The sequence below is a fragment of the Gorilla gorilla genome, chromosome 9 (assembly GCF_029281585.2).
Source record: "Gorilla gorilla gorilla isolate KB3781 chromosome 9, NHGRI_mGorGor1-v2.1_pri, whole genome shotgun sequence".
In the NCBI taxonomy this organism is placed as follows: Eukaryota; Metazoa; Chordata; class Mammalia; order Primates; family Hominidae; genus Gorilla; species Gorilla gorilla.
Genome location: NC_073233.2, coordinates 101,080,380 through 101,105,167, shown reverse-complemented (window position 1 = coordinate 101,105,167; position 24,788 = coordinate 101,080,380). Strand labels below are relative to the sequence as shown.

At 34.6% G+C, this 24,788-nt stretch overlaps 1 protein-coding gene across 4 annotated transcripts in view; it reads left to right on the top strand.

Annotated features, from left to right (window-relative positions):
• Nucleotides 1-24,788, top strand: part of SLC36A4 (solute carrier family 36 member 4) — a 144,952-nt gene that overhangs the window by 99,151 nt on the left and 21,013 nt on the right. For 3 of the 4 annotated variants that reach the window (XM_004051966.5, XM_055356059.2, XM_055356060.2), the window contains exons 2-8: nt 3,229-3,352; nt 4,523-4,613; nt 6,165-6,253; nt 7,275-7,370; nt 8,179-8,263; nt 21,898-22,125; nt 24,033-24,131. In XM_004051966.5, coding sequence (XP_004052014.4) covers nt 3,229-3,352; nt 4,523-4,613; nt 6,165-6,253; nt 7,275-7,370; nt 8,179-8,263; nt 21,898-22,125; nt 24,033-24,131 — 812 coding nt within the window. Of the gene's footprint in view, nt 1-3,228; nt 3,353-4,522; nt 4,614-6,164; nt 6,254-7,274; nt 7,371-8,178; nt 8,264-21,897; nt 22,126-24,032; nt 24,132-24,788 lie in introns of those variants that run through there. The other variant, XM_055356061.2, reaches the window with a different exon arrangement.

The following is a 24,788-nucleotide window of genomic DNA, read 5'->3' as shown; positions in this document are numbered from 1 at the left end:
AGGGTCCCTAATCCAATATGACTGATATCCTTATAAAAAGGAGAAATTTAAACACAGACATGATTACAGAGAGAATGTCATGTGAACTTGAAGATGACTGTCCATAAACCAAGGAGAGAGGCCTGCCTGGAACAGAGCTTTCCCTCCCAGCCTTTAGAAGGAACCAACCCTCCCAGCACTTTTTCAGACTAATAGCCTCTAGAACTTTGAGGCAATAAATTCTCTTGTAGTACTTGATTATGAGAGCCCTAGGAAACCAATGTGATAGGTTTACAAGAGTACCAATTTATTTTGTATAGAGTATAACAGAAAAGGATATAGGGTTTATCCAAACAGAAGGTGAACATAATAAATTTCTAGAGTAAATGTGAGATAGTAGATATCCCAGTAGACCTAATACTGGGGAAACAATTTTTACTGTGTATAGTTCTAGACCGTGCCACCTTTGAAACTGGAAAACAAGAAACAAGGAAATCCTACAAAACAATGTATGGAGAATGTCCTAAAGATTAAAGGGTTAGAAAAACCAGCCAAAAGAAAAGTTGGGAACTTTGAATTATAGAAAATCCTCATCATTTTTGACTTCAGGAATTTGGAACTGATAATTCTGTGAATTTTACTCTACACATATTAGTTATGTTATTAGAAGCAGAATATGTAAATAATTTTATAGACTGTTTTCAAGCATCTTCCAGTATCTTAAGGCATCACTTTACTCTTATTAAGAATGAATATGCTGAATTCCAATTGCCACTGGGCTAATGGAGGCTGCTAAAATCCTAATCTCTCAACACATCCTCCCCTAAAACCTGTGAATTCAACTTGAAGCACAAGTAAACCATTCATGAAATTACTCTTTTAGCATTGCTAGGAGATCAAGGATACCATGAACCTCAAATTATCTATAAGTATAAAAACAGAAAATTTCTGTTGCTGCTACAAGCATGGAGAGTGGGGGAGGGGAGTCTTTAGTATTTTGTTGGAAAAGAAGAGCGGGGAGCAGGAAACTGGATCAAGCACTATGAAAATCTCCTTCAGAAAGAGAAAGTCTAATTTAAACTGTTAAACGTCTAAACAGAGGTCAGGTCTAGAAGTTAGTAATTCATAGCACTGAGTACAGGAATGTGAATTTGAGCAGGACTGAAGGGGGAAGCCTTGACAAAACATTGCTTCTGGAGGTGAGAGAGAAATAGAGCAGTGGAGATGCCCCTCATATGGCAAGGGAAGGAAAGAACAAAGTAATGGGGAAAATTGATGGTCCTGCAGAAATGAAAGAGAACTAGAAGACATGCCAGCTGCTTTTGCTCACCCCTAACAGCTCAACATTGTCTATGAAATAAACTGAACTTCACTATAGTGACAGAGGGAACACTCTTGAACTAGGATTCCTGTGTATGAAATACTTAGAAATAGGAAAAATCACAAATAAGAAATAAATTACAAGATGTAAGGGAGAATGTATTGAAATGAAAATTTAATGTGTCACTTAAGGCAGATATGAATGAGAATGATGTAAAGACAGACATCAGAAGGGTCAGAGATATAAAGTGGTTGAATGGAAGACAGGCAGAGAAGACCCAACATGCATGTAATTGAAATATCTAAAGAAGAAGTATTTGAACCAAATACATGTTTAAAGCTATTATCCAAGAAAACTTTATAGTAGAAATAAGAAAAAACCTAAATCAACATATCAAAAGGGGCCCACCGTGTCCCTGGGAAAACTGACTTAGCATGGTCAACCCCAAGACATGTAGTAAAGTTACTAGACTTTAAAGACAAAGAAAATATCTTCAGGAACTCTAGGAAAAAGAACAAGTTACTTAATGGCTGAGAAAATTAGTCTGCCATCAGACTTCTCAAAAGTAGCATATAAAAGGAAGGCAAAAGTGGAACAGCATTTTCAAGAAACTCAAGGAATGAAAGTGTGAGCCAAGGATTTTATATCTAGTTGTTCCTCAAGTATCCAGGCTATAAAGAAAAACAGTGTGAAACATGTAAAAACTCAGGGAATACTGTGCCCATGAGACCCTCCTGAGGAATCAGTTAGAGCAGTGGTCCTCAAAGTGTGGTCCCCAGACCAGCAACATCAGCAGCACTGGGGAACTTGTTAGAAATGCATATTTTCAGGCCCACCCCAGACTTACTGAGTGGGAAACTTTGGGATGGAGTCCATTATTGTGTGTTTTAGCAAGCCCTGCAGGCCATTCTGATGCTTACCTTTTAAGAAGATGAACTTCTTCCAGCCAAGGGAAGATTGAGGAAACTTTGGCAGAGAACTGATAGTGAATATTGATATTGATTGTAGATACAGGTCTAAGAAATGAGTAGAGACATAATTTGAAGGACAGTATGAAAAACATCATATGTATTGTCAAAGTAGAAAGAATACAACTAAACATGAGAAAATAAGGAACAGAGACAGGAAAAACTAGAATTAAATTATTAATTGTTATATAGGTAATAGGTAGAAGTCAGAGAGTACCACTTAAAACAGTCAAACAAGATAGTAAAAAATTAAGTAAGAAAAAAAGATGATTAAAGGCATCATAAAAAATATAATGGCAAAGAAACCACTAGAACAACTCAATTAAATGTAATATATAATCCTGGACGGAGGAAAAAATTGCTAAGAGGAATTTATTGGTGTAACTGATGAAAGTGGAATATGGAATGTAGATTAAATAGAGTATTGCATCAATGTTAACCTGAATTTGATTATATGAATATTTAAGAGAATATCCTTGTTCTCAGGAAATACACACTGATAAAGTGGTAAAGGTCAAATTTTGATACTGAAATTTTAAATATTGGAATCACTTTGTAATTTTCATCGAGTATTTAAAAACGTGATTACTATTTACCTGTACAGTATGATTTGAAGCTAAGCAGAGATGAAAATATATTTGATCATTTCTTTACATTTATCATGGTGTAATTCTATGATCATTTACTATAAACCTCTTGTGGATAAAGCAGAAAAAGTTTTGCATTTAATATTTAAGCTTTCACCTTGCACTGCATATTCCGAACAGAATATCCAGCAAATAAATTTAGTTGTTTCTTTTTAAATGTACTAAAACTCAGGGTATTAGTATGAACTAACTTAGGATGGAAGTAGTAAAGATGAGTACAAATGGTGTTTCCTAATATTTTAAAATTCATTTATACCAGCTTTATCCAACTTTTTTAAGCAATAGTGAAGTACTTTGTTTTTCTTTTTTAAAGATATGGATGTAATGAGGCCCTTGATAAATGAGCAGAATTTTGATGGGACATCAGATGAAGAACATGAGCAAGAGCTTCTGCCTGTTCAGAAGCATTACCAACTTGATGATCAAGAGGGCATTTCGTAAGTGTTATGGTTTATAAGTCTCCTTTTCTTTTAATTCAGTATGTATTTTGTAATCTTCTTCTACAGGCAAGACATTCTATTACATTACAAGACACAAATATAAGACATAGTCTCCACCTTCAATGAGTTTATAGTCTATTTGGGAAAGAAATGCATTTAAATCACAGAGCAGTGTATAGGAATTACTGGAGTGATGATGCGTAACAAATGCTAGGGATCTTGAAAGAAGGGAGATCTGATTAAGTGGAACAGGAATGTTAAGAGAAGTGATGTCTGAAATGATCAGGAGGTAGTACATGCTTCTTTATACTGAAACAAAGTCGTGGAGGTAGAAATGCATTGTAACTTTTGAAAACCTTTTTTGACATTTTGTCATCGTTAATAGATTTGAGTAACTTCTCATTCTAATAATAGTTTAATGGTTCAGCAAAGTAATATGCAATTGATCAGAAAAGAAGAATATAAACTGAAAAAATATTTAGGTAAACATTTTTGTTTCTTAAGTTTAAACTTTTTGCTCTTCATTTTCGTTTCAACTTATTTCTTCCTGATGAAGATACTTCCTTCAGATGCTTCTGGAAACTACTCTTAGGTCAAATCCCTTACAGAATTCATAGTATCTAAAAATTAATTCGTGTTTATCTTACCTGTTGATGCATATAGTTTTAAAACTTGTATTTTTTTTAAATTAACTTCTTAGGTTGACAATCATAGATCAAATGTGTTTAGTATCATGGTTACATAGGTAGTGTCAATACATTGCTGTGTTACCAACCAAATACTCAACATTGTTTTGAAAATCATAACAGCAAAATATCTTAGGAGAAAATTACTTTTTAAAAAAAATTTATTGCTTTACTGTGTACAAAACCACACTGTAAAGAGGATGCCTTTAGTCTTTTTTAATTTAATTTTTTAGTATCTTGTTTGGCGGATATTTCACTTAACTATCTCATTTAATATCCACAATAACTCTTGTTATTCCACTTTTAATTAGCAAAGATAGGACTTGAACCAAGTATGACTTCTGGTCCAGTGGTGGGATGGAAATGTTATTTGGTTCCTTGCCTAGATTAATTTTCAGTTCCCTTCTAGTACTAAAACCATGATCATGTTATAATAGATTTTGTTCTAAAATATTTAAGTCTTACAACTTTTACTTTTCAGATTTGTACAAACTCTTATGCACCTTCTTAAAGGAAATATTGGAACTGGCCTTTTAGGACTTCCATTGGCAATAAAAAATGCAGGCATAGTGGTAAGACTTATCTTTGTAATCACCAGTTAAGATGCAGTTATCAGTCTCATTTATAGCAACCTAATATCTGGCCTAGTCAAATATAACCTGGTAAGGTGACATTTAGATGATCATTTAAATGTTGTCATGATAAAATTGTGTCAACTGTGATAATGATATTTAACAAAAAATACTAATTACTTTATTCATTTCTACTTCATTACTTATTTGTAATATTTAGCCAAAAAAAGCCACAAACCTAAAACAGTCTTTGATTTTTCCAGGTATAGTTATATCTTATTATTATTTTGGATTTTCAGGAATTGAATTTAGCAGTGTAATCACAGCAACAAACATATTTATAGAGCAGATTATTGGTAACATGACATTGTATAGTTTTTTAGAGTCAAATATACAGTTTTCAGAATTTAAGTAACAGTTAAGAAAAGTTGGCCAGGTGCGGTAGCCCACGCCTGTAATCCCAGCACTCTGGGAGGCCGAGGTGGGCAGATCACGAGGTCAGGAGATTGAGACCATCCTGGCTAACACGGTGAAACCCCGTCTCTACTAAAAAATACAAAAAATTAGCCGGGCGTGGTGGCGGATGCCTGTAGTCCCCACTACTCGGGAGGCTGAGGCAGGAGAATGGCGTGAACCCAGGAGGTGGAGTTTGCATTGAGCTGAGATTGCGCCACTGCACTCCAGCCTGGGCGACAGAGCAAGACTCTGTCTCAAAAAAAAAAAAAATAAAAATTTAAAAAATAAATAAATAAATAAAAGAAAAGTAATAACAATAACTTTTAAAAACCAATATGTAAAGCATTGTTAGAGGCAGTTATTGTAATTATTATAATTACAGAGAACCTTGATAGGGGAGAAACCCATTTATGAGGTAATAAAATAATATTTAACTTTTTTGAATAGACCACTTTCTAAAAACAGTTTTAACTATCCCTGCATTTGACTGTTTTGTTCTCCTAATTTAGATGATAAAAACTTTTGATTATAAAAATAAACTTTGGCAATATTTTGGTTGTATCTGGGTAATTACTAGCATTGCTTTAATTTTAGTAAATAAATATTTAAAGTATTTTATTTACTACTTTTTGAAATAATTATTTTATAAGCATGGTTTCTGACACATAGTAAGTACCCAAGAAGCAGTCTGTAGAAGAAATAAATTGCTCACAGTCTCCGTTTGATATTGTGCGTTTTCGGGATTTAGATAATGATGCATGGTTGCATATAATTATAATGGTGGGTCACTGATAGTTGTAGACTTGCCATCTGATGTTAAATACGATCTTGTGCTCTATCCTACTTTGTTGTCTATAATCCATATTCGTAGGTTTGAGTAGCTAAGTTAATAAGATGGAATTATACATGGTTGTCTTAAATATTACTCGAAATTCCTTCTGCATCAAGTTTATTAGTTTTCCCTTATGCAGTGACTAATCATTTTGCTCAACAAATATTTATTCACTGCACGTGAATAATCCATTGATTCATTGCTTATAAGATTACTCAATTTCTGTTAAATATTTAAACCTTATAATTTTTTTTTCCCCACAGCTTGGACCAATCAGCCTTGTGTTTATAGGAATTATTTCTGTTCACTGTATGCACATATTGGTACGTTGCAGTCACTTTCTATGTCTGAGGTAAATGTGGATTTGTTAAGCCTATTTATTTTAAAGCTATCTTTTATTTAGAGCATTAGATAGTCTTATATTCTACTGTGCTTTGTATTTCCTTTAAGCTTTTACATAGATAAATCTAAGGTAATGAATATGGAAGAAGGTAGCATTTCATATAATTTAAATCTGGTTGGAATCTATTTATTTTTAAAAGGTAGCCTTATTAGTGAAATAGTATGGTTTCTCTTAGTATAAATGGAAAAAATTAGAAAAGATATATAGAGGCAATGGAGACAGTGGTGTGATTTTTAGCTATAGCATAATAGTCTTCAATGTGTTAGTAATTCTGGTTTGATTATAATGCCTTTGGTGCTCTCTGCTGATGTATGAGTTAGTAGATAGTCAACAACACAATATTATTTGTCTTTATTTTTGTATCATGAAATACTTCTACTGGACAGTAGACCATATGTATTCTAGTAGCCTAATATCAAGTCTTGACTCATTTGTTGTTGTTATATACTCTTAAAACTTTGGGCAAATCATTTATGAGCTTTATAGAACAATGTATACTTGGGGAAAAAAAAGAGAGAGAGAATGGAGAAATAATACCTACCTCATGGGAAGATTAAATGAGATAGTTTATGTGAAAATGTATTGTGCAGCCTTGCACAGATGTATTATTAAATAATGCTGTTCTAAGAATGGAATAATTTAGACATGAATAATGTAGTTGATGTTTTAGGCATTTGAAATATTTAAATTAATAAAGTACAAATATTAAGTTACATGAGTTCTGCACTTACATAAACTTTAGCAGTAGATAAAATTAATGTGCTGGTAAAAAGGACAGATTTAAACATTTAAAACTTTATGAGGCATGCTTTAGAAGTATGCAGATCTTGACATTTTGGTAACTCATTTGTCAGTTCATAGCCTTGCATTTATTAATTCCCATTTACTTTATGTTTATTTCAAGAGGTGGTTTTATGGACCACCTTAAAATTTTTCTTTTTTCCTTTGTATGTATGTCATTAAATTACAGGTTTAAAAAGTCAACATTAGGTTATAGTGACACTGTGAGCTTTGCTATGGAAGTGAGTCCTTGGAGTTGTCTTCAGAAGCAAGCAGCATGGGGGCGGTAAGTACTTACTCTGTTATTAATATATGATTGTTAAAATTATATTAATTTTAAGTATTTTAACCTAACAATATATATAAATAAAAATATGATAAAGTTGGGGAATAAACATATGTAACCCTTAGAGTTAAACAGACTTGGGTTCTAATCTCAACTTGACCATTTTTCAGCTTTCTGACCTTGATCAAATTATTTATCATTGTGGTTTGTTTTTCTCAGTATGAAATGAGTTTACAGTAATACCCATTTCACAGGATCATTATGGTAGATGAAGTAAAATGATATTTATAAAGCATGACCTGGTCAATGATGACATAATCGTGTTCATTAATTTTTTAAATAAAGGAAAACAAGAAAAATGTTGCAGTCTCATTATTTCAAATAAAGTTGTAGTATTTGTATGCTTATCTGAGGTATGGCTATATTTTAGCATAACCTTATTTTATTGTCTTGTTACTTAAATGTAACTTTATTATTGGTGGCTCTGGCAAATCAAAGTCAGATGAATACAGGACTAGAAAAATAAGGAAGCATAAGCAGTCAGCAAAGTGCTACCTGTTGTAAAGATGACATGTGAGATGGGAATTAAAAGAAGAACAGTGTTAGTAGAGTAGTTTATAGTTAAGTGTGGCCTTTCTGGAGATTTTCAGGAAGTTAGATTTGGCATGAACTGCTCTGAGTTCCTGACATGCTGAGTAGGAGAATATATGCTATAATAAAATGTTTTAAAACTCTTGAAAAGAGAAATAAAATATATTGACATTTCAGTAGCTCTTATGGATACTCATTTGTGGATATCTTTTTTCAGGAGTGTGGTTGACTTTTTTCTGGTGATAACACAGCTGGGATTCTGTAGTGTTTATATTGTCTTCTTAGCTGAAAATGTGAAACAGGTGAGTATTTTTCTCCAGTTAGTGAAATCATTTTCTTCTAAAGCCCTAGTTATGGCTTCATATTTCTTCTGTGGAAGCCACAGTTGAATTTGAAAATGTGTTCCTTCCATAAATGATCTTCCTTTATAAATTTTCCTTTAGTCTTTTTTTCTTGCAAGTTGGATTTCTGCTGTAATTGTTGATTTTACTGTTTTGCTATAATACTGATAATGCTTGTTTTTTCAGATCAGAATATGACATAATTTACTGATTCTTAGCTACTTGAAACTTAGATCTCAAAAGCATATACATAGATGCTTTGGAAGCATATTCTTTACATTGACATTCTTTAAAGAACTATATAAGGCTTTAGCCAGTAGGCTAAAAAATCAAGTAAAAATAGTGAGCATTCATTATTAAAATCCGGTAATTATAGCCATTGTGTAAAAAGATACTGTGTCCAAAAATGAACAGTTTTCTGTAGTTTTTTGAGAAACTTTCTCATATTATGAAGGTTTGCTTTGAGAAGAAGTGGTTTGCAGTCTTGGAAGAGATTGACAGTGTGTTTGGACAAATATGGAAAGCAATGAAATAAAAAATCCCTCCATCAAAACAATACTATAAAGCACTTTTATGACTGGTATCATTATTCCTACATTATCCGCTGCTCTTCTTTAATCATTATTTTAATCAATAATATTTATTATCCACATGTCCATGGTACAGTAAACATTTTACATAGTAATATATAGGATTGTCTTATAGATATTTTTATGCAAAATGATGGAGTGAGTATGTTTTCTAAAGAAGCTGTGTGTAGGTATTTGAGTCTCTTTTCTAAGTATAGACTATGCTTCATTTCACTGAGAACTGGCAAACTGTTTCTGTAGAGGGCCAGTTAATAAGTATTTTCTGCTTTGCAGGCCATATGGTCTCTGTTGTAACTACTGAGTTCAGCCATAGGCAACAATATGTAAACAAATAGATATGGCTGTATTTAGGTAAAATTTTATTTGCAAAAATAGGTGGTCTGCAGACCATAGTTTTTTAACCCCTGATTTAGACTATCCCTGTATGCTATATTTGAGCCATTCACTTAGATTTTTAGTATTGGAAGAAGTCATTGAGTCAAACCCTCTTTTATAAAAGAGTTCATAGCTAGTTAGGAGTTAGGGCTTGGATTTCTGGTCAGTTTTCTTTCCAGTGTACCATGTCTCAGCATCTAGAAAAGTTTTGTTTATATCTGGAACCTTAAATGTCTGGAAACTTAAAGGTCACCTGTTCTGTGAAACCTTTCTTAACTGTTCCTTCCATGTCTTCCTTTTCTTTATCTCTAGCCAGAATTTATTGGTTTTTCTCCTGGCTTCTGTATAACTTTTTAAAATAGCCTTGATCATGCTGTACTGAAATTAATTTACAAGTTACTTTTCACCACTAGACAGCAAGCCTTATGAAGGAAGGGACTCCCATATCTCTTGTGTTCATCACTGTAAACTAGCATCTAAGAGTGTCTGGCTTATCAGTACCCAGTATGGTTATTGGCTCTGAAGGAAAATGAACTCACTGGACTGGGAGAGATTATACCTTTTTCATGTCTTTATTTCTCAGACCTAGTACTGTACCTGGTTGATAGCACAAGTGTCAGTAAAACTTTCTGGACTGAAAGGGTTTAATCCTTTTGTTTGATTTCCATATTGATGTTCTCTGCCACTTTCCTTGCTCCCATCCTGTGCAAACACCCATTTTTCCCATTTTCTCTGTGAACTCTTCTCTTTCAGCCCCTACATGATTGTTTTAGCTTGGTTTCTCACTTCACAGCCATTTTCCTAGGTCTATAAAAGGAATGGTAACCTTAGGGTTTTCAAGGTAAACATATCATCAACAAACAGGGACAGTTTGACTTCCTCTTTACCAATTTGGATGCCCTTTATTTCTTTCTCTTGTCTGATTGCTCTGGCTAGGACTTCCAGTACTATGTTGAAGAGGAGTGGTGAGAGTGGGCATCCTTGTCTTGCTCCAGTTCTCAGAGGGAATGCTTTAAACTTTTCCCCATTCAGTATTATGTTGGCTGTGGGTTTGTCATAGATGGCTTTTATTACATTACAGTATGTCCCGTGACTGATAAAATAATTCAGCAAAGTTTCTGGATGCAAGATTAATGTACACAAATGAGTAGCTCTCATACACCAACAGTGACCAAGTGGAGAATCAAATCAAGAACTTAACCCCTTTTCCTTTTACAAAAGCTGCAAAAAAAAATTAAACTACTCGCTGGTTCCAAGATGACCGAATAGGAACAGCTCCAGTCTACAGCTCCAAGCTTGAGCGACACAGAAGATGGGTGATTTTTGCATTTCCAACTGAGGTACTGGGTTCATCTCACTGGGGCTTGTTGGACAGTGGGTGCAGCCCCTGGAGTGTGAGCCAAAGCAGGGCAGGGCATCATCTCACCAGGGAAGCACAAGGGGTTAGGGAATTCCCTTTCCTAGCCAAGGGAAGCCATGACAGATGGTACCTGGAAAATTGGGACACTCCCACCCTAATAATGCGCTTTTCCAACGGTCTTAGCAAATGGCACACCAGGAGATTATATCCTATGCTGGCTCAGAGGGTCCCACGCCAACAAAGCCTTGCTCACTGCTAGCACAGTGAGCTAGCAGTGCTCACTAGCACAGCAGTCTGAGATCGAACTGCAAGGCGGCAGCGAGGCTGGTGGAGGGGCGTCCACCATTGCTGAGGCTTGAGTAGGTAAACAAAGTGGCCGGGAAGCTCGAACTGGGTGGAGCCCACCACAGCTCAAGGAGGCCTGTCTGCCTCTGTAGACTCCACCTCTGGGGGCAGGGCATAGCTAAACGAAAGGCAGCAGAAACTTCTGCAGACTTAAACGTCCCTCTCTGACAGCTTTGAAGAGAATAGTGGTTCTCCGAGTGCAGAGTTTGAGATCTGAGAACGGACAGACTGCCTCCTCATGTGGGTCCCTGACCCCCGAGTAGCCTAACTGGGAGACGCCTCCCAGTAGGGGCCAACTGGTATCTCATACAGCCGGGTCCCCCTCTGAGACGAAGCTTCCAGAGGAAGGATCAGGCAGGAACATTTGCCGTTCTGCAATATTAGCTCTTCTGCAGCCTTTGCTGGTGATACCCAGGCAAACAGCATCTGGAGTGGACCTGCAGCAAACACCAACAGACCTGCAGCTGAGGGTCCTGACTGTCAGAAGAAAAACTAACGAACAGAAAGGACATCCACACCAAAACCCCATCTGTACGTTACCATCCTCAAAGACCAAGGGAACGCAGCTCCTCGCCAGCAACGGAACAAAGCTGGACAGAGAATGACTTTGACGAGTTGAGAGAAGAAGGCTTCAGACGATCGGTAATAACAAACTTCTTCAAACTAAAGGAGGATGTTCGAACCCTTCGCAGAGAAGCTAAAAACCTTGAAAAAAGATTACACAAATGGCTAACTGGAATAAATAGTGAAGAGAAGACCTTAAATGACCTGATGGAGCTGAAAACCATGGCACGGGAACTACGTGACACATGCACAAGCTTCAGTAGCTGATTCAATCAAGTGGAAGAAAGGGTATCAGTGATTGAAGATCAAATGAATGAAATGAAGTGAAAAGTTTAGAGAAAAAAGAATAAAAAGAAACGAACAAAGCCTCCAAGAAATATGGGACTATGTGAAAAGACCAAATATACGTCTGATTGGTGTACCTGAAAGTGATGGGGAGAATGGAACCAAGTTGGAAAACACTCTTCAGGATATTATCCAGGAGAACTTCCCCAACCTACCAAGACAGGCCAACATTCAAATTCAGGAAATACAGAGAATGCCACAAAGATAACACCTCGAGAAGAGCAACTCCAAGACGCATAAATTGTCAGATTCACCAAAGTTGAAATGAAGGAAAACATATTAAGGGCAGCCAGAGAGAAAGGTCAGGTTACCTGCAAAGGGAAGCCCATCAGACTAACAGTGGATCTCTCGGCAGAAACTCCACAAGCCAGAAGAGAGTGGGGTCCAATATTCAACATTCTTAAAGAAAAGAATTTTCAACCCAGAATTTCATATCCAGCCAAACTAAGCTTCATAAGTGAAGGAGAAATAAAATCCTTTACAGACAAGCAAATGCTGAGAGATTGTGTCACCACCAGGCCACCAGAGAAATGCAAATCAAAACCACAATGAGTTCAGAAGGAATAGTGGCAGCTCCTCTTTGTACCTCTGAGACATATCTCAAAATGGTAAGAGCTATTTATGACAAACCCACAGCCAGTATCATACTGAATGGGCAAAAACTGGAAGCATTCCCTTTGAAAATTGGCACAAGATGGGGATGCCCTCTCTCACCACTCCTATTCAACATAGTGTTGGAAGTTCTGGCCAGGGCAGTCAGGCAGGAGAAAGAAATAAAGGGTATTCAGTTAGGAAAAGAAGAAGTCAAATTGTCCCTGTTTGCAGATGATATGATTGTATGTTTAGAAAATCCCATTGTCTCAGCCCAAAATCTCCTTAAGCTGATAAACAACTTCAGCAAAGTCTCAGGATACAAAATCATTGTGAAAAAATCACAAGCATTCTTATACACAAATAACAGACAGAGAGCCAAATCATGAGTGAACTCCATTCACAATTGCTTCAAAGAGAATAAAATACCTAGGAATCCAACTTACAAGGGACGTGAAGGACCTCTTCAAGGAGAACTACAAAGTACTGCTCAACAAAATAAAAGAGGACACAAACAAATGGAAGAACATTCCATGCTCATGGATAGGAGGAATCAATATCATGAAAATGGCCATACTGCCCAAGGAAATTTATAGATTCAATGCCATCCCCATCAAGCTACCAATGACTTCCTCCACAGAATTGGAAAAAACTACTTTAAAGTTCATATGGAACCAAAAAAGAGCCCGCATTGCCAAGATAATCCTAAGCCAAAAGAACGAAGCTGGAGGCATCACACTACCTGATTTCAAGTTATACTACAAGTCTACAGTAACCAAAATAGCATGGTACTGGTACAAAAACAGAGATATAGATCAATGGAACAGAACAGAGCCCTCAGAAATAATACCACACATCTACAACCATCTGATCTTTAACAAACCTGAGAAAAACAAGCAATGGGGAAAGGATTCCCTATTTAATAAATGGTGCTGGGAAAACTGGCTAGCCATATGTAGAAAGCTGAAATTGGATCCCTTCCTTACACCTTATACAAAAATTAATTCAAGATGGATTAAAGACTTAAATGTTAGACCTAAAACCATAAAAACCCTAGAAGAAAACCTAGGCAATACTATTCAGGACATAGGCATTGGCAAGGACTTCACGACTAAAACACCAAAAGCAATGGCAACAAAAGCTAAAATTGACAAATGGGATCTAATGAAACTAAAGAGCTTCTGCACAGCAAAAGAAACTACCATCAGAGTGAACAGGCAACCTACAGAATGGGAGAAAGTTTTTATAATCTACCCTTCTGACAAAGGGCTAATATCCATAATCTACAAAGAACTTAAACAAATTTGCAAGAAAAAAATAAAACAACCCCATCAGAAAGTAGGCAAAGGATATGAACAGACATTTCTCAAAAGAAGACATTTATGCAGCCAACAGACACATGAAATAATGCTCATCATCACTGGCCATCAGAGAAATGCAAATCAAAACCACAATGACATACCATCTCACACCAGTTAGAATAGTGATCATTAAAGTCAGGAAACAACAGATGCAGAGAGGATGTGGAGAAATAGGAACACTTTTACACTGTTGGTGGGACTGTAAGCTAGTTCAACCATTGTGGAAGATAGTTTGGTGATTCCTCAAGGATCTAGAACTGGAAATACTATTTGACCCAGCCATCCCATTACTGGGTATGCACCCAAAGGATTATAAATCATGCTGCTATAAACACACATGCACATGTATGTTTATTGCAGCACTATTCACAATAGCAAAGACTTGGAACCCACCCTAATGTCCATCAATGATAGACTGGATTAGGAAAATGTGGCACATATACACCATGGAATACTATGCAGCCATAAAAAAGGATGAGTTAATGTCCTTTGTAGGGACATGGATGAAGCTGGAAACCATGATTCTGAGCAAACTATCGCAAGGACAGAAAACCAAACACCATATGTTCTCACTCATAGGTGGGAATTGAACAGTGAGAACACTTGGACACAGGGTAGGGAACATCACACACTGGGGCCTGTTTCATCGGGTGGGAGGAGGGGGGAGGGATAGCATTAGGAGATATACTTAATGTCAATGACAAGTTAATGGGTGCAGCACACCAACATGGCACATGTATACATATGTAACACACCTGCACATGTACCCTAGAACTTAAAGTATAATCAAAAAGCCAAAAAACGAAGCAAAACAAAAAACCTGCAAACACACAGGATAGCACCTGACACAGTTATCACTCTCCAGCTATTTGTTGTTCCAACCTCTCCCCCTCAGTCTGAGCTAATCTATGAGGAACAATAAAATAATGTACAATAAAAATTGTAATTTAAGCAAAAAAAAAAAATTAAACTACTTAGGAATATACCTAACCAAAGAGTCAAAAGACCTCTACAAGGAAAACTACAAAACACTGCTGAAATAAATCATAGAAAACAAAAACAAATGGAAGCACATCCCATATATATGGATGGGTAGAATCAATATTGTGGAAATGACCATACTGCCAAAAGCAGTCTTACAAATTCAGCAAAATCCCCATCAAAATACCACCATCATTCTTCACAGAGTTAGAAAAAACAATTCTAAAATTCATATGGAACTAATAAAGAGCCCGCATAGCCAAAGCAAGACTAAGCAAAAATAACAAGTCTGGAGGCGTCACACTACCTGATTTCAAACTGTACTATAAAGCCATAGTCACCAAAAGAGTGTGGTTCTGGTATAAAAATAGGCATATAGACCAATGGAACAGAATAGAGAACCCCAAAATAAAGCCAAATACGTACAGCCAACTGATCTTTGGCAAACAAAAACAAAAAGTGGGGAAAGGACACCCTTATCAACAAATGGTGCTGGGCTAATTGGCTAGCCACATGTAGGAGAATGAAACTGGATCCTCATCTGTCGCCTTGTACAAAAATCAACTCAAGATGGATTAAGGACTTAAGACCTGAAACTATAAAAATTCTAGAAGATAACATTGGAAAAACCCTTCTAAACATTGGCTTAGGCAAGGATTTCATGACCAAAAACCCAAAAGCAAATGCAATAAAAACAAAGATAAATAGGTGGGACCTAATTAAATGAAAGAGCTTTTGCACAGCAAAAGGAACAGTCAGTAAACAGACAACCCACAGAGTGGGAGAGAATCTTCACAATCTATACATCTGACAAAGGACTAATATCCAGAATCTACAACGAATGCAAACAAATCAGGAAGAAAAAAACAAACAGCCCTATCAAAAACTGGGCTAAGGACATGAATAGACAATTCTCAAAAGAAGATATACAAATGGCCAACAAACGTGAAGAAATGTTCAGTATCACTAATGATCAGGGAAATGCAAATCAAAACCACAGTGTGATACCACCTTACTCCTGCAAGAATGGCCATAATCAAAAAATCAAAGAACAGTAGATGTTTGTGTGGATGCAGTGATCAGCAAACACTTCTACACTGTTGGTGGGAATGTAAACTAGTACAGTCGCTATGGAAAACAGTGTGGAGATTCCTTAAAGAACTAAAAGTAGAACTACCATTTGATCCAGCATTCCCACTACTGGGTATCTACCCAGAGGAAAAGAAGTCATTATTCGAAAAAGATAGTTGCACACGCATGTTTATAGCAGCACAATTCACAATTGCAAAATTGTGGAAGCAGCTCAAATGCCCATCAATCAACAAGTGGATAAAGAAACTGTGATATATATATGATATATACGATATATATATCATATCGATGATATATACCATATATATATCATATCGATGATATATACGATATATATATCATATCGATGATATATACGATATATATATCATATCGATGATATATACGATATATATCATATCGATGATATATACGATATATATGATATATATCATATCGATGATATATACGATATATATGATATATATCATATCGATGATATATACGATATATATGATATATATCATATCGATGATATATACGATATATATCGATGATATATATATCATATTGATATATACGATATATATGATATATATCATATATATATATCATATATATCATATATATCGATGAGATATATATCGTATATATCATCGATGAGATATATATCGTATATATCATCGATGAGATATATATCGTATATATCATCGAGATATATATCGTATATATCATCGATGATATATATATCGTATATATCATCGATGATATATATATCGTATATATCATCGATGATATATATATCGTATATATCATCGATGATATATATATCGTATATATCATCGATGATATATATATCGTATATATCATCGATGATATATATATCGTATATATCATCGATGATATATATCGTATATATCATCGATGATATATATCGTATATATCATCGATGATATATATATCGTATATATCATACTGATGATATACACGATATATATATCATGTTGATGATATACACGATATATATATCATGTTGATGATATACACGATATATATATCATGTTGATGATATACACGATATATATATCATGTTGATGATATACACGATATATATATCATGTTGATGATATACACGATATATATATCATGTTGATGATATACACGATATATATATCATGTTGATGATATACACGATATGTATCGTATGTTGATGATATACACGATATGTATCGTATGTTGATGATATACACGATATGTATCGTATGTTGATGATATACATGATATGTATCGTATGTTGATGATATACACGATATGTATAGCGTATGTTGATGATTGATATGTATATCGTATGTTGATATATATATCGTATGTTGATATATATGTTATATATGTTGAGATATATGATATATATATGTTGATGAGATATATGGTATCATATATCATATGTTGATATATATGATATCAATCACATATTGATGATATATATATCGTCAATCATATATGATTGATATATATGATATATATGATTGATATATGATATATGTATGATATATATGATATATATATGATATATATATATGATAGAGTACTACTCAGCCATAAAAAGGAATGAATTAACAATGACCTGGATGAGATTGGAGACTGTTATTCTAAGTGAAATAACTCAGGAATGGAAAACCAAACATTGTATGTTCTCACTGATATGTGGGAGCTAAGCTATGAGGACACAAAGGCGTAAGAATGATACAGTGGACTTTGGGGACTTGAGGGGAAGAGTGGGAGGGGACAAGGGATAAAAGACAACAAATATGGTGCAGTGTATACTGCTTCATTGATGGGTGCACCAGGATCTCACAAATCACCACTAAAGAACTTACTCATGTAACTAAATACCACCTGTACCCCAATAATTTATGGAAAAATAAAATAATAAAATGTTTTTAAAAAAGGGAATGGTGTCAAGAGATTAGTGTTGTAACTGCTGACAGTTTTAGCCAGCCTGTAGTTTTTCTTTCTACCCTCATTTTATTATTTTTTTCAAAATATCCTACTTTTAAACTATTTCTTTTAACTTTTACTAGATATTTGCAAATAATTAAGTTCTTATACACATTTTCTGGCAGAAAAATCTGTAATCTAAACCATCAGACACAGGTGTTCCCTCATATGTGTTGTGACTACAGAATAGAGTGAAAGGTCTTAGCGAGAGCAAGTAGCCATGGGAGATGTAGAGGACATAGAAAAGAGTAACAGTAATTAGAGTTAATTAGAGTCCTGTTTATATTCTTTTGTTTATCAAAATAAAGCATCTGTCCTTCCATTAGCATTACTTGTTATAGATAATGTCCTTTTGATTTTACAAATATTTAATTCTACAAATTGCGTATTCCTAGGACTCCTAACTCCATTAAGAGGCTTTTTATTAACAAGAACTGATAAGACATACCAGCTTACCAGTTATTTATAGATAATATGATGGAAATTATGCGTTTCTAGGGTCGTGTAACATGGTAGTACTGTATCTTTTTGAATACCTATCTTCTCAAGGAGTTACAAGCTCTATTTGAATTTAAGAATAATGTTAATAATGCCTTATAATTTTATATTTAGAAACCATGATATACATTATTTAATCTTTATAACTACTCTGTAAAGTAAGTACTATGCTCATTTTATGGATGAGAAAGCAGTCTCACAAAACATGAGTAGTGTGCCCTAAGTCATATGGAATTAGGTTGAAACCTAGATCTCTGTCACATCCAATATGTTAATTGTTCATCACCCCACGGGACATTGTCTTGTCAGATTTTAGTTGTGAGTGTGTTTGTATGACATAAAGAGTAGATAAGGTGGATAAAATAAATGCTTATAAGCTTAGAATTGGTGACTTTCTCCTATGAAATATTATCAGATGCTTCTGAGGTTGAATGGAAAAGTTTAACTTTGCACATGTCCTAAGAAGATCAGGTAGAAAAAGTGATTCTCTGGAGGTAAGGAGAATGCCTGCTGTAGATAGAAAGGTAAAAGTCCTTTTGAATCATAAAGAGTAACATGGAAAAAAAAAAAGGCAGTCAGGCTTGAGAAAGTAGTTGAGATGGTCACTGAAGCAGCATGCAATCAGAGATTTTCACTCTACAGAGGTGTTCTTTTACATTTGATAGCATTATACAATAGTAGACACACTAGTTGATTAAACCTTACCAATTGCTATTTACTGTTATAGTTAAAAACCATAGGATTGTTACCCTCCCCTTAGTCTACATGAAATTGAAATGTATTTTATTAACCCCCAAAATTAAGGGTTTAGTTGCCACACAAATGTAGAAACCTGCTATGTAACTGCCACATGACTATTCTTGGTCCCATTAAGTCTTTATGTACAATCAGTAGGGGATAAAGAATCCTAGTGCTTCTGATAAGTCTAGTCCATAGTGGTTACAGTTGTTCCTCTCTGTTCTTACTCTAAGGTACTCTAGAAAATCTCATGCAGATAAAATAGTGGTATGTAGGCATGGAGAATGGGAAGGAATACAGTATTACAAATAAAAAATGTAGCAATATCAAAGATCATTGATTGTAGAATCAGAAGATAGGGGTTCAAATCTCTGCTTTCTCAGTTTTAACTCACACATTGGGCAAACCCCCCTTATCCCTGGTCTAGCATCAGTTTCCTTATTTGTAAAATGGGAATAGTAACAAAATATCCCCTTGTTTCTCATAAACTTATTGTGAGGCTCAGCTGACAAAAGGTTTATGAAAGCCTTTGTAAAATGTAAAAGATACAAATGTAGGGTACTATAACTTTAATTCTGCATTTGGCTTTACTGACGAACATAATCTGCCGTTGGAATTTTAATTGTTAAATTACAGAATCATTGAAAAGTTAGTAAGTGGTGGATTTTAGTAAATTTGAGCTCAAATGGAAACAACTGAATTTAGTAATTTTATTTTATAATGTTTATTTCAGTGTTTTACATTTTGGTAAACATGTGAGATCGTAGGAAGTCCTATTAGATAGCCAATCTCTGTCTCTAGAGGGCACCAAAGGACTCAAATGTTTACCTGAATCTTGCTCTAGGTATGTATCTACATTTTTATTTTATTTTAATTTTTAATCCTCAGAATTTTTATAACCACTTTTATGCCAAAAATGCTAAAATACTATATTTGTGATAGAATTAATTTTAAATTCCCAAGCACCTAATAATAATTAAAACAGCCCTTTAAAATATTGGTTATATTACTGCTTTTCTCTTGCCAGTTATCCTTGCTAGAGCTTTACTTTGATCATTATCTAATCTAATTATTGGAGATACTGCTTTCATAAGAAGTATTTGGCTCTAAGTAATTTAGTTACTAGAATGTTAAATCAGCAATCAAATATGTTTGTAAAAACCAAGGAATGTAAATCCCCAATTTTGTTTTTATTTCAAATTATAGAAAATAAAATGTAAAGTTTTGATGGTCAGTTACAAGATAGTCATGAGCTGTGCATTTCTTAAATGGTGCAACTCGAGAGTCTGTTAGTCCAGTATGAGTTATAAATTGCCTGTATAGGGCAAAAATCTAATAGATATATTCTCTGCAGTCTAAGATGATGTGTACGTTTATACTGACACTAAACATTGCTTATGGTAGATTATACATGTAAGATTAAAGTAGAAGAAACACTTAAATTGTTATATCAGAAATGTGTTTTAATCTTCTGATTTGTTGGCCTCTTAATTACTACATTTAGAGAGAGATATGTAAAAGTGGAGGCCAGGTGGCCGCTTGGGCAGGGCCCTCCTTTGTGGGTTGCAGTATTTTGGTCAGACTAATTCTAGAGTCACAGGCTTAGGTTTGAATCCTAGAACCACCACTTACTGGCTTGATATTATGCAAGGTTTAAAAAAAATATTTCTCTAAGCCTCAGGTTCCTCAACTATAAATTGGGATTAATATTACCATCTACTTTAGAGAGTCATTTTGAGGATTAAGTGAGATGTTGTATATAAAGCATGTAGTTCAGTACCTGATACAAAGAAATTACTCAAAAAACACTAGCTATTATTATTACAAGGTCTTAAGAATTTTTAGAGTGTGTGTATCCAGAGACTCGACAATATTGATGTGTTTGAAGGAGGGTACACTGTTTTGGGGCAAATAAGTTTTCACTGGTATTCTAGTTATAGTATTATCTGCATCTGCTATAAATTTTTAAGACTGTTTCTAAAGTCTTCTATAATTTCATTTCTATTTTAATAAGTAGTGTTATGTGATTAATTGGATCAGAGATAGTTTTTAATATATGGAGACTGTAAATCATATTTGTAAATCATATTTGTTTTGAAATCTGAAAATTGGGTTATAGGAATGGCTGAATAAGTTTTAATATAAGGTTGATTTATCTTGTGAAGGTTTTTGCTCTAGCAAAAATTTATGTACTGTCTACCATATGGCCATGCATGAATGTAGTGGATTTTTAATAAATATTTATTGATAGTGATGATAATTTATAAATAATTGCTTTATAAGAGTTTTAAGGTTAGGCTATAATTTTAAAATTTTGCTCTGACTATATTTCTAAGAGATAATTAGAGCTTGTTTCCTATCTGAAGAAAATAAGCTAGAGGAGAATACTCAGTGGCCATCCTAGGCAAGCATGGTTCCAAATTTGATGATCCCAAAAAGAGATACTTGAGCCTTTGGAGGTATCATGAGCATGATAGTCACAAAGCTTCAGAATACATTAGCAAATCTATCATAATTTTCTAATGAACTTTATATTTACAGTATGATAAAAGAAATTACCTTTCAAGATTATCTTACATCAGTTATCCTTATATTTGATACATATGTTTCTAGGAAACCAGAGTATCTTGAAAAAATGTAAATGTAAATATTTTAAAATATGTCATAGGAATTTATTGTAGATTGTATATGTTGTGATTTTCTTTGTACATGTGTTTTATGATTGTAAGTTGATGGAAGTTTTTCCCCCTTCTTTATTCTCCTGGTAATCCTATATAGGTTCATGAAGGATTCCTGGAGAGTAAAGTGTTTATTTCGAATAGTACCAATTCATCAAACCCTTGTGAGAGAAGAAGTGTTGACCTAAGGATATATATGCTTTGCTTTCTTCCATTTATAATTCTTTTGGTCTTCATTCGTGAACTAAAGAATCTATTTGTACTTTCATTCCTTGCCAACGTTTCCATGGCTGTCAGTCTTGTGATAATTTACCAGTATGTTGTCAGGGTAAGTATAAAAAGTTTTTAACTAAGTTCTTATCTTTCTTATGTAAGTAAAATTTTGTTTACTGTGGAGGTAAAAGTAATGATATGCAAAGACCCCTACTTCATATGTGGCACACAGTGTGCAATCAGTAAATGTTGGTTTCTTTTAGGGGGATGCTGCTGAGTTAGAAAAGTATATGACATAGAGATTAAACAGGCTTTGTGGTCAGATCTTGAATCTTGGTAAATAACGCTTCTGGGCTTTGTGACAGTGCTTCAGAAGATAGTAATACCTACCCTATTAGAGTTATGAGACTTAGGATTGTGTTCTTAGTACAGTGCCAAACATGAAACCAGGTACTCATTAATATATATATATATGCAATTCCATAATTTCCTTTCACTTCTGAACTTTTATTTGCTGCCACTGCTTCAGTCCACTGCCACTACACTAGTCTGTAATCCCTTTACCTGAAGTATATGCAATAACATCAACTGATTTCATTGTCCATAGTCTGGGGATTCTTAACCCAGTTTCCATAAAATAATCTGTTGATGGGATTCAGGGATTCTTCAAATCCCTTAAAATAGTTTGCAAGATTTAGTATTTCTGTATGTATGTATGTGTTTTGCTGTTGAGCAGTTGTATAGCTTTCATCTTGCAAAGGTGTCAAAGACGCAAAAAAGGTTGAGAATCCCTGTTCTAGTCACTCGTGATCTAATTAATCTTATATATTATTTCCAAGGTAATTGTTGTAAAATCTTCATTAGCAATTTATTAAAAATTCTTATTATGGATCTGTGTTTCATTTCCCTCCTCTTTGATTTTCAAAAGTTGTAGTTTCTCTTATAGCACTGAAACAGACAGGAAGTTCATATAGGCTTTCCGGAGTTCATGACCCCTTAGCTAAACATGTAAGAGTCAGTTAAGCAGAAAAGGAGGTTTCCAAAATAGAAGGAATAGCATGAGCTGCTGTTTGGAGAAGTGAAATAGCATCCTGCTTGCCTTAAATAATGGTTTAGCATTGAATGAGCCAAACATTGTAATACCCTTTCATTCTAAACCCAGTATATGGTTTTAGACATGTATCACCAGTATATCACACAGTTCTATCTATGCTTCAGATATTCTAGACCTCTCTATTCCCCAAATTATCCTAGAGCTTTCACACTTCAGTTGCTTTGTTCATTCTTTTTACTTGGCCTTGAATTCTGCTTCCAATCAGGCAAAGCAGAGAATGTAAGATGGTGAGAAGAGTAGGGACCAAACTTGGGGTATCTGGAAGAAGTGGCCATTTAGAGCCAATGTGTACTTTCTCCAGATGGTGAGATTTGGAATAAGCCTGTGAGTCAGGACCAAGCAATCAAAGCCAGAGTCAGGACATATATATTCAAATAATAAGGGTAATGACAACCATCAAATCAAATAATAAGCACTGAAGCAAGAGGGAAACCTGTTTTGGGCAGCAGCAGAGCTATAAGGTAGAAAGCCAGTGTCAGGAACCAGGTATCTTAGAGAACTGAAAGAGCAATAAAAATAGAGTGGAGAATGAATTTCTGCTGGGCACCAGCAGCAGTGGTTGATAACTTGACTATATGGCTCTCAGCTTAGGCCTTGAGTGTGGTTATGTATTTCCTGTTGTGGCAGGAGCCATACCTAGTGTTCACAGCCTGGGACTTGCAGATGGAGGCATGTAATCAGGAGCATTTTGCTCAGATGGAATGTATGGGCATGAGGGAAACAATTGCTTTTGGCAGTGAAATCTTCATTTAACATAGGATGCTTTAAGTGTTTGTTGAAACAATTATTCAATTTTATAACACATTTGCTGTTGTGAAGCTCAAAATTATATGATTTTTCTTTCATTTTTAAATTATTTAGAATAAGTAAAGATGTAACTGGTCTTCTTTTTTTCTTCCTTTCTTTAGAACATGCCAGATCCCCACAACCTTCCAATAGTGGCTGGTTGGAAGAAATACCCACTCTTTTTTGGTACTGCTGTATTTGCTTTTGAAGGCATAGGAGTGGTAAGAATTTAGTCTTTATTATTATTTTTTAAAATCTTAATTCAGCATAATGATTTATATAGCCTACCTGTATTTAAAATTGCATATTTTTCTTTTTTATTTCAATCTTCTTTACATGATTTCCAATTTGGTGTGATAGATTAGAATTATAGTTTAGTCCTTCCATTAACAAAGAACTTAATGTTAGACATACCACTTAGGCTCTCTGCTTCTCTTTTCATTTATCTATAAAATGAAGAAATTAGCCAGATCATTTTTAACATTTTATTATGGAAAATTTCAAACCTATACAAAATTTAGAGAGTAGTATAATGAACTCCTATGTAAACGTCACCTGGCTTCAAAAATTATTAACTCAAGGCCAGTTTAAAAAAAATCTATATCCCACATACTCAGGCACATCTGAAGCATATTTTATAGATGAGATTATTTGAAGGTAATCAGAATAGTTGCAGAATCACTGCTATATAAAAAGTTGGATGTAAATTCTCCCTATAGTTTTATGAATATAATGTTTGTTTCGAGAAACAATGTTATAAAGCTAATACCAAGAGAGACTCCAAAGATTCTGAGGATTCTAAGATATTAAATATTGCCATTCAGGTAGCTCCCAGTTTATTTAATGCCTAACATTTGTAGACTTGGGGAAAATAGAAT